The sequence below is a fragment of the Etheostoma cragini genome, chromosome 14, assembly GCF_013103735.1.
Source record: "Etheostoma cragini isolate CJK2018 chromosome 14, CSU_Ecrag_1.0, whole genome shotgun sequence".
Taxonomy (NCBI): Eukaryota; Metazoa; Chordata; class Actinopteri; order Perciformes; family Percidae; genus Etheostoma; species Etheostoma cragini.
The window spans coordinates 5,732,722-5,745,598 of record NC_048420.1 but is presented as its reverse complement, the minus strand read 5'-3'; the positions used below and the strand labels follow the sequence as shown (position 1 = coordinate 5,745,598).

At 41.3% G+C, this 12,877-nt stretch overlaps 1 protein-coding gene across 4 annotated transcripts in view; it reads right to left on the bottom strand.

Annotated features, from left to right (window-relative positions):
• Positions 1-408: 408 nt before the first annotated feature.
• Positions 409-12,877, bottom strand: part of LOC117956378 (collagen alpha-3(IX) chain-like) — a 33,873-nt gene continuing 21,404 nt past the window's right edge. For all 4 annotated transcript variants that reach the window (XM_034891411.1, XM_034891413.1, XM_034891412.1 and 1 more), the window contains 21 exons: positions 11,741-11,794; positions 11,516-11,569; positions 11,375-11,428; positions 11,201-11,254; positions 9,507-9,560; positions 9,369-9,422; positions 9,218-9,271; positions 8,925-8,978; positions 8,048-8,092; positions 7,549-7,602; positions 7,386-7,439; positions 7,247-7,300; positions 6,659-6,730; positions 6,512-6,547; positions 6,372-6,416; positions 5,885-5,917; positions 5,447-5,593; positions 4,009-4,063; positions 3,705-3,899; positions 3,122-3,208; positions 409-1,298 (listed from right to left, as the gene is read on the bottom strand). In XM_034891411.1, the coding sequence (XP_034747302.1) occupies positions 1,096-1,298; positions 3,122-3,208; positions 3,705-3,899; positions 4,009-4,063; positions 5,447-5,593; positions 5,885-5,917; positions 6,372-6,416; positions 6,512-6,547; positions 6,659-6,730; positions 7,247-7,300; positions 7,386-7,439; positions 7,549-7,602; positions 8,048-8,092; positions 8,925-8,978; positions 9,218-9,271; positions 9,369-9,422; positions 9,507-9,560; positions 11,201-11,254; positions 11,375-11,428; positions 11,516-11,569; positions 11,741-11,794 (1,512 nt within the window). In that variant the 3' untranslated portion in view covers positions 409-1,095. The remainder of the gene's footprint in view (positions 1,299-3,121; positions 3,209-3,704; positions 3,900-4,008; positions 4,064-5,446; positions 5,594-5,884; positions 5,918-6,371; positions 6,417-6,511; positions 6,548-6,658; positions 6,731-7,246; positions 7,301-7,385; positions 7,440-7,548; positions 7,603-8,047; positions 8,093-8,924; positions 8,979-9,217; positions 9,272-9,368; positions 9,423-9,506; positions 9,561-11,200; positions 11,255-11,374; positions 11,429-11,515; positions 11,570-11,740; positions 11,795-12,877) is intronic.

Here is a 12,877-nt window from a genome sequence, read left to right as displayed (position 1 = left end):
TTTCTTCATACTATACTATGGCGTTTTTATCAAATTTTTTCGCATACTATATCGTAACTTTTTCTCCCCCTCTTTAGACGTACTTTACTGTTAAAGTTCATATTTAATCTGTGAATGTATTTGTGCTGGGCTGACAGAGGTAGGGATGATGTTGACTAATCTTGGTAACTAGGCAACAGTAAAGGCCCTCCTGAACAAAACCATTTCAGTCTAGATGGGCTGAAGAATTTCTTGATGAACCATTTTTCAATGTGCATACCAATCACCTTAATTAACTGCATCGTGCTGTGTAATAATATGACTCATTGTCACTTGCATATCTTTGAATTTTATAATAACAGCTGCAGCTGCTCTGAGATACATTTTATGCACCACTAAATGAGAAACTTAATACAGTAATGTGCAACATTTCCAAAACATATCACTTTATTACATTGTTTGAAAAAGAACAAATTTATTGGACAAAATCAGGCAAAACAATTATTAGCAAATTATTGGACATGTCAGCGCAAGTCTGCACAATTTTAAATGTTAATGTGAACCTTTTTGTAGTTTTGTTTTGAAAGCAAAGCCTCAAATTATAGTTCCACTTTCCAATTGGCTCGTGACTGAGGTGGAGAATCTGGTATCCTGTAGGCTTTACACGTAGCTAAACAAGTAGAATCTATGTTTTCAGGGAGCTTATTCAAGGAATGAAAAATGACATGCATAAGAGAGAAATCAGAGAGATGTGCCTTTACAAGTTGTCATGTTAGTTTTCACTAAGATAAGCGGTCAGCAGTTGTAACCACAAAGATTTTTACGGGTCAACTCATGGGCAAGCGTGCCTGTCGTCGGCTGGGAGAAGCTTTGGCCATCAGTAGCAGCTATCTTTGAACATTAGATAAGCTCTCACTGTAACCACATACAACGTCTATACATTATTCTACAATTGTGCCTTGTCTCTGTTTCCCTTTGTGTCTCTTAGAGCCGTGGTTCAGATGGAGACAGATGGAGACTCCCAATGATCACCACGTCGCCCCCGCCCTTCTGAGTAGCCCTGAAACGTGGTCGCTGCAGGATGAGATCTGGATTGTGTCAACGAACTGGGATGTCTCATGGGTGTCTGTAGCCGGCGGACTTCTTTCCGCTGACCATGTAGAAAGGTGGAAGTCTGCTGATACAGGTTGATGGATCGCAAAGCCCGGGCGGACCTGAAGCTCCCTTTGGACCAGCTGCTCCTGGGACACCAGGACTTCCTGTCTCACCGCGGTCTCCATTCTTGCCATCCTTTGCAATGCCAGGAGCGCCTGGGGCACCTGATGGGGAAAATACAAATGGTTAAATATTGAAATAAAAAGTTAAAATTTTAAGTATATACAAATAGATCAGTCATTTTAGTTTTCAATGAAAACTTTAATTACCAGAAAGAAGACTGACTGTAATGTAATTTGGGTGGTGCAACATCTGTGTGGGTGGGCACTCAAAATAATTCTTTATATCACTTAAATCCCAATGGCTACACGGCTAGCTGAATGTTTTTTCCCCATTCTAAATTTCAAATATTCTTTGCATGATATCCTCAATGTCTCTAAAGATACATAGAGACCCTCCCATATAACATGAGGATTCTAGAGGTTCATGTTAGGATCACCAGTTGTCATTAGTTCAAATGTATGTTTGAAAAGATCATGTTCTGTCCATTATTTTGGCACAGGGCTCTAAATTCTTCAATACCCATAAGCCTAGGCTGCTGTTGATAGCCAGTCAGAGAGAATTAAAAACGCTGCAGAAAAATGAAAGGGACACTTTCCTCATTTTTCTCTGTATGTTAGCTAGTTAGCCGAGCTTGCTAGCTTCCTTCTTATAGAGTAGATACAGACTAAAGAGTCCTCCAAAAATTTTTAAAGGGACAAACATCTTAAATTCCTCTAAGACGTTAATTGGTGGTTATGTACCGGCTCAAACGCTATGTGGGCTATGTGCACAGATGATGCAATGCACAACATTCTGCCGATGGTTTCACACTATTCCACTGATGATTCCATTGGTGGCTGTGAAAGGCCAAGAGGTGGAGTAAGGACAGGACAAAGACAAGCAAGCAGACATCCTTGCAGGAAGTAAAGTGATTCAAAACACAGTTTTGCATCTTTTATCGGGAGGGGAATGCATTCAGGTGTTTTAGTGAGGAGCTCTCAGGACCCTCTCTTGTACCCGGCGCAGCACAAAGCCCGACGCAAGTGTCTTGGCTTGTTTATGAGCGACGTAGTTGTTAATTTCCCGTCCAGCACCCACGTCGTTGAACTAGCAAATGCACCTGGGTGTGCTATTCTTACAGGAAGGTGTGTTCAGGTGCATTCTGGGCGTATTGCTATCTTAAGGCCGCAAGAAGTTATCGTGCCATTGACCAACAAAAACCTGGTCTAGAGTCAACAACGCAGCCTTTCATTGTTATTTTTAACAGCAAATTAGTAAATGCATCTAGGCTCGTGCACAGCACGCACACACTATGCTTATTGCACACACAGGGAAGCGCAGCAGCACACACACATGCAAAAGACTACATAAAAAAATCCGCTATCATAATAGCAATGCTCCAAGGTACAAACCTGCCTGGCTGTTAAAGGGAATGGGAGATGACCTCTGATTGGTTGATTGAATGTTACGGCCAGAACACACCTCTGAATTAATGAAGACACTAAGTACAACCCTTCTGAACCACGCGCCCGGCACACCAACCGTTTTTCCCATCATCAAACTAGCAGAATTGGATTTGGACACGCCCTAAACACACCTGCGCCATGCGCTTTTACGCTGGGCGTTTAGATCCTTAAAATAGAGTCCTCAATGTAACCAATGTAAAAGAAAGTCTGGCCATGTAAAGTCCGCTCGGAGAAGTCAGTTACCCACTGCCATGGAAACGCCCACCCAGAGGCTTGAAGCCTATATGCTGTTAGCACAAATAGCCATGTCCAAAAACTGTTTTCTTCTTTTGAAAAATGGAAAATTTACACAAAGACATCATATCATTATGGTTTATATTTCCTTACACAAAAGGTCAACAAAAGTCAGTTCCAGTTGTTAATAAAGAGGAACATACTCATCAACAGCGTGCCATAATCATGACTGGAACCAGCCTTACCTGGTGCACCCGGTTCGCCTGGGCTTCCTTTGATTCCTACACCATCCAGTCCCTTGTCTCCCTTGTCTCCCTTCTCCCCAGCATCACCTGCGTAACAGAAGAGCATGTAGAGGACACACAAATAAAGTATAGGATGAAATGGAGAAGCATATTGTTTTCACAGTTATAGTGATGCAATTAGGGAACTTAATGCCTCTGACTCAGCCTTGTTTAGTGAGTAATTGATTGGATATTGTTATGGACGGGTGAAAACCATCCATCCGCAGAGCACTCTGCATTACTACTTCCAGTGTGCTCTGGCAGTGTGAAGACAAAGTTGTACTGCATTGTTTTTGTTTTCTCTAAAGGCTTCACTTATTTTCTTGCCATTACTTCCATTGTATGGGTTCTGGAGGCTCTCCAGGAAATGAAGGGAAAGCAAAAAGCTATCGCAGCACAGCTTATCTATGCCAGTGCTGGAGAAACACATGCAGTATTTACAAAGCACTAAAGGCTTTGTCAGAGGTTACTGAGGGCAGCAGCTTGGGTTATCTTAGCACTGGCTTTGGTGGAGTGTTGAGGAATATAAAAAAGGCTCACTGACCTTTACTGCCCGGTAGGCCCGGAAGCCCAAAGTAACCTGGATGACCTTTTGCACCTGCCGGACCGGGAGACCCTACTGCTCCTGCCACTCCAATTGGTCCAGGGGGGCCAGGGGGTCCTACCGGTCCAGGAGTACCAGGGGCACCAATGGCTGCCGGCCTCTTCATAAACTCTTTCATAAACTCTGCTAATTGTTCTAAAAGGACAAAGAACAAATCAGCTTCAAACAGGAAGTAGCCATGAATAGTATTACCATGGCTTGAATACACATTAAGATAACGATGTCATTAATTTACAAGCTGCACCTTCAACAACAGCTGAGCACATTTCCCGAAGCTTCTCGTCATTCACTTTTGGGCCCTGTGAATAATAAATAAAAATGAATTGTTAAATGTGATTGATGGTTGTTGTAGATTTGTATAATTTCAAAATCCCCTGCAATCCTGATGACTTAAAAGCAAGAGTTATAAAAACCCTGCTATGGGGAGAGAATCCACTGCTTGACAACAACACTGTAGGTCTACAGCCATGCTAGCAGCTCTGTGAGGCTACATGGGAATGCTAAGAGCTAAATGTGAATGTCAGCATACTAGCATGCTACATTGACAATGTTAACATGCAAATAATAAAACTAAAAAATATATATTTCTATAACACTTTACATAAAAACCGAATACAACAGTGTTACTTCTTCAATATTATGCTTATTTTTAGGTTCAAACTTATAATTTAGATTTCTAATAGAACATGTTTACATGATCTAATGTTCAAAAACACATTATTTTCTCATACTGTCAGTCTGAAACGCATTGTTTTAGAGTCTGTCTCTTTAAGTTGTCTTCTTAAAAAAGCCCAGTCTGCTCTGATTGGTCAGTGTTTTCATGTCTTCCGCATTCTCTGCATCTTCTTTGCAGCCGGGGAATGACCGTGACGACGCTGTAGCGACACTTCCTACCTATAAATAGTAGAATTGTGACGGCTCGTTTAAAGCAGTTTCTGAATACAGTACATTTCTCTTGATTGGGTGTTTTGATTCTTTCAAAGTATTTTTAATAAAAAAAAGACATGCAAATTTCACTTTTTACAATATCCGAAATACAAAGAGACAGCGAAGTGAGTGTAATGTGAGTAGGCAGGGTTCAGTTGCAAGAGTGATTCAAATCCAATTCTTCAGATGTGATTGAATAAATTCCAAGTGGTGGCAATGCACAGTAGTTCCCAACCTATTTGGTCTGAGGTACCCCCAAAGCCCTGTCACGTGAACTCCCATAACCCATCCTGCAATGCAATTTTTTTCATACAACTGAACTGCCAATTTTTAAGTTGGTTTGGTCAGCAATCTAGCCTACTACTACTATGTAGCCTATTGCTACATTGGGCGAGGCTGAATCTTTCAACAATTTATCCATTAACGTTACTGTAAGCTAATTATTTGAACTTTTTCTTTACTACTGTTGAATACCTGTTTAAGCTTCTGTGCTCAAGCAACAGCTCGCTTGCCGACTAGTTTCCAAACACTCTTACATAACTTTTAGGTGGACACATTACAATGTTGACGGATGATGGATCACCAAAATCAATAGGATACATCATATGTGGACTCTGGATTAGAGTTGAAAGTTGTTCCATCTCCACTTATGGCTGAACTGTCTAGGTATGCTCTTGAAGTTCACTAAGGGCAGAACATGTGCTGCTGCTGAGGATAGTGTTTTCATTATGTATATTGGCAATCAAAACACTTACAGGCAGACCTCTGGGGCCTGGTGATCCAGGAACACCTGGTTCTCCCTCCAGCCCTCGAGCTCCCATTGGCCCAGACAAACCGGAATGACCCGGCTGGCCTGGTCGGCCCTCGTCTCCTGTAGCCCCTCGTTGGCCTTTTTCTCCACGCTTAATGTGAAAAAGAAAAAAAGAAATTACTATCCCCTTCTGACATTAGTGAGACTAAAACTATGTCCATTAATTGTTCTAACTGGTAAGTCTCAAACCCGTATTATTGTTATATGTGTGGAGATTTCATTAAGATAACTAGTTTGCATTGTTTTGCTCACATACAATGCAAGCCACTAGTAATAGCAGGTGTTACAGTAAAGTGGTGGAATTATCATTTTCTAAGGGAAAAGATCCATAGGCAACAGAAACAGATTTGTGTTAGCTGCAGCACAATCTGTGGTTTAATACCTCTCCTTTGATTCCAGTAACACCAGGAGGGCCCTGAAAACACACAAAGATTAGTTGACATCTTTCAAATCCACAAACAGACACAGTGTAGCATTCTCAATCATAGACTGTAAAAACAAAGTGAAAAGTGAAGCCAAGTTCAGTGCCTTAAACCTGCATTCTATTTCATCATCATTCGTCATTGGCTGCAAAAAGAAGTCAGTCTCTATACAATTCGACAGGAAATGACCCTACTTCTAACTTCATTTATTACCTCAGAAAACATTTTCAAAATGAGTTTTTGCCATTTTCCAGTCTTTTTCAAAAAAAGCACAGTACTCATTAGGTAAAATTGCCGCGTCATCCTCCCCAGCTCCAACCCTGTCGTCAAACACCGTCACATCCCACCAAGATGGCAACAGCCACATTTCCAAAACTCAAAGCTATTTTTATTAGTCTATGTTCTTAACACACATACGCTCTCAATACAAATCTTAGGTCCACATACCTGGTCTCCCTTGACCCCAGGATCTCCTGCTATACCTGTGTCCCCCTGTAAACAAAGACAACATGCCGAGTCTGTCACTACTGGACCAATGTAATGGCTGCGAGACGTCATTCACAGACAGAGGTAATAATAGTTCTTACCAAACTTCCTTTTGGTCCCATTGGTCCCATAGGTCCCTAGACAACACATGGGAAATGTAACTGCATTTAACTTACCACACCTAAAGATTCTTATCGTTATGGATGTTATGTGAAGACGTAACATTGGTAAAATGAGATTTGTCTAACCTGATCACCTTTGTGTCCAGTATGACCCTTCAGTCCTGTGGCACCAGTGCTACCTTTATCTCCTTTGTCACCCTGGAAAAATATAATTTTACATGTTCTATTCATTTTATCTTGTTTTTTTTAATAAACGCTCATTTTCGTGAACTGCTCTGTAAAGCATATTGGGCTATGTGCACAGATGATGCAATGCACAACATTTATGGAATGTATGGAATTTTAGCAGTCTGGTTTCTAATTCTCAATAAGAACTGCATTATCCCCCTTGTTACATGGCTCTTTACACGGCTACTTATACAGGGGTCCCCCCCTGTTAACACCGTTAACTTTACCGCTGATGAGCATCGACCCAGTGAATGAGCTTAACGTGGTGCTAACTTACGCTGTGTTTGCACTGTTGATTCACTGATTAGCGGTATGATCTTCCCATGCGCACAAATATGGATGTAAAAATGTATGCATTGATTTAACAATGTTTGTTAATGGCAGCGATCTGTTATACTCAGCAACCATCTTGTTACCGAACACAGAAAAAGCAGACCACAGAATGTATTCAACCAAGCCGTGTCATAAATTATTATTCTGCCTCACCTGGATGCCTGGAGGACCTGCAGGCCCAACTGGCCCTTGTTTTCCTGTTTCACCCTGGAAATTTAAAACAACATTACACACCAAAATCAATACATCTGAAAGCCTAAAATGACCAACACACAAGAAAATACAAACTCACGGTTGATCCTTTACTTCCTGGTTTCCCATCTTGTCCATCTTTTCCAGACTCCCCCTGTATGAAAACAGATGTTAGGTTGGATAATAGGACTTGCAGCACATTTGTCAAGCTAACACATGGATATAACGAGAGTATGATAGGAAGCTCGATGAGATAATCTCACAGTCTTTCCAGGAAGTCCGACTGGCCCGACGGGTCCCTCATCACCAGTATCCCCCTAAATCCAAAACAGGAGTCTTGTTAGTCTTTGCATTCCTATCCGCTCAGTCTGCTTGGTTGGTTCAAGGTTCAAAGTTCTTTATTCCTCACATGCACAATTCGGCAATGAAAATATCAGTCCAAGTTCCAACAATGCTATAACTATAAAGAAAAAAAACATAAAACACACAAGCAAAATAAAAACCTGAATCTAGGACCAATGGAAAAAAAGATTGCATGTTAAGACATAGGGCTAAGAAAATAAACAAAAACAAGATGAAAAAGTAATGTATTTTTATAATACATACATATATGTAGAAAGTATTGCAAATGAATAAGACTGAATGTAAAAAGGAAGGTTGTGTAGTATGTGTAGTGAGTTCTGTTGAGGGGTTAGGGCAACAATGCCATTTTGAAGGCACTAAGTGGACATGTCTCATTACATAGGAGATGATTCCAATTACCTTTGCACCAGAGGGTCCAACTACTCCCTGCTTCCCTGGCAGCCCCTATAGGAACAACGACACATCATCCAAAAAGAGAAAATACCAACTTGTTGAAGAGTTTATACAGCTTTTAGTGGAGGCTCTGTAAAAAAATGCATTTTTCTTTGCAAATTATTTACCAGGGAAAATCCCTAGTGTGCACTTTTTTTGTAATTTGTGAAAATCTCTCTCCAGGGAATAAAAGAGGAGACTTCACAGCTTCTTCTTCAGAAGATAAGGGGTCGAATACTTTGTACTGTGCTGTTTGTAGACTCGGTTAAACACATTCTGAGTGAAAACCCATATAAGCAGGCGGCTGTGGCTCAGTGGTAGAGCGGTTGCCTGCCAATTGGAAGGTTGGTGGTTTGATCCCCGCCCCTGCAGTCATTGTCGAAGTGTCCTTGGGCAAGACACTGAAACCCGAGTTGCCCCCGGTGCTGCGCATCGGAGTGTGAATGTGTGTGCGTGTTTATCTGATGAGCAGGTGGCACCTTGTACGGCAGCCCCGGCCACAGTGTATGAATGTGTGTGAATGGTGAATGTATCCTGTATGATGTAAAAGCGCTTTGAGCAGTTGTTAAGACTGGAAAAGCGCTATATAAATACAGCACATTTACATAAGCACACTCAGAGGCAAAGGTACTGTAGATGTGCTGTTGGCGTTAGATCTGTCTTCGGGCTGTTTCTTTGACTTAAAGGTTTTATTGACCCGCCCTGCTCCGTTGCTTCAGAGACGAACTTCTCCTCCTCTAGTTTTCCTTGCTTTGACTTGGAAAACTATTCAAACTTATTAACATGTAGCAGACTGTTTTTTGTATACATAAACACTTATAGAAATATAGAAAGTTGGACTTACTGGAATACCCACAATCCCCCTGACACCACTAGCTCCAGCAGTACCAGCCTCTCCCTGTTGAGTACAAGTGTATTCATACAAATACATTATTGAATAGGGTTAGATTAATAGTCCATACATATTTACTGTTGCACAAGTGCATAAAGCGAGTTTCAGTGTACCGTGATGGTCTGAGCATTGTCTCCAGGGTGCAAAATGAACGTTTGACTCAATATGTGGATATTTAGGGACAAAATATTCGAAGATATTTACTGTAATAAACAAAATATTTGCTGTTGAAATTGAGAAGTCACCTTGGCTCCATCAACCCCGGGAAGTCCATCCAAGCCGTCTTTGCCAGGCTCTCCCTGTAGTGTCACACCACACAGTTAGAACCCGGCCACACTCTCAACCGCTGTGTGCTAAAGAATGAATGAGTTCAACCAATCCCATCAGCGTACTTACAACGTCTCCCTTTTCCCCTGCAGGACCCTGTTCTCCTTGAGGTCCCACAGCTCCCTAATCAAAGTCACACAAAATGAAAATAACTTTCAGGTAATGTTTTTTTGCAACATAATCCAGACGTTAAAGTGCAGAACTCACCTCTTCGCCCTTGGCACCCTCCAAACCCTGACGTCCACGGATTCCCTCCACACCCTGAGAGAATGGATCAGAGGCACAACAGAGTTGGAGTTTTCAATTACATCCTGGCCTTGTGCGATTAGAGTGAATGCCAACGAGTAGAGGACATAGAGCCGGTCAAACTAGGACTGCTTGCAGACACCGTCTCCACATTTAAGAGCAAGCTTAGGACTCTCCTCTTTGATAAGGTTTATAGCTAGTGCTGGCCCAGGTTTGCCTTGGACCCGCCCTTAGATAGGCCCTGATAGGTTTAGACTGCTGGGGGACTTCCTATGATACACTGGGCTCCTCATTAATCTTCTCTTTCTCCATCTATGTGCCATTCATGTCACAATAATGCATGTTGCTGAGTGGTCTATTTCAACGACGATTCATTTAACCCTTGTGTGGTTTTCGGGTCAAATTTTTCAAAATATCAAGTTTTTCAAAATATTTTCATCAGTAATAAGAGTTTCTAAATTCAATAACCCAAAACATGGATGAATGATTCCACACATTACGCTTTGCAAGTCCAACAAAAGATAGGATCTCTACTTTCATTAACTTTTGGGTCAATGTTTCAAAACCAGACTGAACGTTGACATATACCCTTCTGTAATTAGCCTTCATTTTTTTTAGTCTAAATAATTCATAATTTCTGCATTTTTCATTTAAGCAATTAGGTATAATTTCCTATAAGCTACATGAGGTTTACTGACCAGGAATTCCAAAAATGTAGTGAAGGTAAAACTGGTAGCATTTTACGTGTAAATGTTAGCAGTGTTTATACATGGTAGTGAAAAGAAGGGTTAAACGTCAAAAAAAGAGGCGACACATTGAAAAAACGACACAAAAGTGTTGATAAAAGAGACAAAAACATCAGAAAAAGTGTTGATTTTCAGCACAACAATAACATGGTCGAATGGAAGACAAAACAAGGGTGGAGTATGCTCTGGTGTCACCGGAGGTTCCTGGCGTTCTAAACTCTGGTGGGTTTATGAGGACTATGGTTAAGTGCTCCTCAGATCTCTGCAGGGTAAATCCAGAAAGCTGTCGAATCTTTTCTCTTTCTCTTGTTTTCAAAAAGGTTTCCTCTTGCACGACTAAAACAACTTTTGTACGTCCAAGTTCCACCAAAACCAAACTAACAAAACACTGTTGCTCCATCCAGCATTTAGTGCCACCCAAGACGATTTGGGATTGGTTTTCTCTCATCTTGGAATGCTGTATGGACTAGCCAGACCCTCCTCCGTGGTGCTGTGGAGGAAGGTCTGGCAATGCCTAACTTAGTTAGCTAGTTAGCTAGTTAACTTAGTCCTTGTGCTTTCTCGCCTTGCAGACTTCCTCGGATTGTGGCGGCTGCAGCTGTTGAACTAAACTACTCAGTTAGGGTTAGGAATAGATGGGGTATGTGTGTATGGGGTTAAAAGCTTATGTGACACACGGGACAATAACCCCCGTCTCTGGCCCGACGCCCTGCTACGCCTCGCGTTATTTGTCATATTTCTAAAATCTAATAATCATCACTGTTCATCGTTTAATTTAATTTTAACCCCTGCTATCGTTATTGTTGCACCCAATGCTTGCTCTTAGGGGCAATTGGGTGGTCTAGACCTACTCTAGCTAACTTCTGTTATGATTTGACACTATAAATAAAATTGATTGGAATTGCTTACAGGAGCTCCAGGTGGGCCGGTAGGTCCTGGAACGCCATTGAAACCAGGAGGACCCTGTGTACAGAAAAGAGTCCGTTTTTATCTGCAAACATAATGCTACAAATGTTTAAGCTCAGTACAGTTTTTATAAGCAGCCCTTAGTAGAAAAGAATGTGATGGTTTGTTTTAACATACTCTGTCTCCCTTTTCCCCCATGCTTCCAGGGAATCCAATCGGTCCTCTTTGCCCCTAAAATGACAAAACAGCATATATATTTTTTCATAGTACCAACAGTTGTGTTATAGCATACTGTAATTGAGTATTAAGTTCCCTTACATCATCTCCCATGCGACCCACTGGCCCCTGAGGACCTTGCTCTCCAGCATCTCCCTGTGGAAAATAAGATTAATTAAATTGCAACAACAGAGATAATCATATTAAGCTGTTTATTGGCTGCAATCACATCATGTTTGTGCACGTTATTTTTACATTAAAATCTTTCCATACTTATGAGCTGTTACTGGAAAGGAACCTCGTTCCTGTTTTTACTCTCTCACATACCTTCGCTCCAGGTTCTCCATTTTTTCCAGGTTCACCAGGCAAACCTGTGTGTCCCTGAAGGTAACAATCAATTGTTTCAACAATGTTATACAACTTTATCAACACATTTATCAGGGTTTATGCTTTTACTGATTACCAGCTGCAACAGCAACACTGGGATTGCTTTTACCTTGGGACTGTGTGTGTGTGTGTGTGTCTCATCCTGCTAACTTAGGTCTTTTGGCTGATTTTCTCCAGTGGCCACTGGCGGTATTGCAGCAATAAATCCCTCTGCCACCCAAAAAGTATTTTCCCCATAGGCCAGCACTGTAAAAGAGACTGGGCTGGACTGGGGTAAAAAAATCCGCCCTGGACTTGAGACCCAGACCAGCCCACCAAAATCGTTGCACTCCCCCTTCAACACGCGTACATACCAGCAGGCATCAGCATTGGTAGAATAATAGATTTGCTTGACTCACATGGCCCCAAAAAAGTATAATTTTGGTAAGTATGAGAGTACGGTAATGTACTCACTGATTCAAATAGTAATGTTCGTTAAAGACACCTACTGTAGCGGAAATTACCACAGAGGCCATTTGCAGGTACGTTGCCAGGTGTTTTTTATGTCTGTTGCTACATTGGGGGGGTGTGGCCTTGACCAACTGCCAATTTGCTCATTTGAAACTAGGGATGAGCAAGTACAGCATTATCTGTATCTGTATCTGTATCTGTTTACCACATGAATTATCTGTATCCGGATCCGTACTCGGACTGGGCGGGGCCTAAACCGGAAGTGGGCATATTTAACCCGGAAGTGGGTCGGGTTGTCTTGAAATGGGGAGGGGGGGGGGGTTGGGCTTTAACCGGTATGTTATTTTAAGCATGCAATTGATATGGGTTGATCAAAAAAATTTATATTTATTGCTGATTAGAAAACTATTTACATGACAGCATCAGCATTGATTGTCATTGGTGTTGTCGTGGTAACAAACAACCTATATACGCCTACAGTATATAACAAGTTTTGCAACAATAAATACAGCAATGTGCTTGCAATTATTAAGTAAAATTTAAAACAATAGTTTTCATACTCAATAATATAACTTTATTTTTTAACTTTTAATTTTTCTATGATCAGTGTGATCATTTATTTATTTT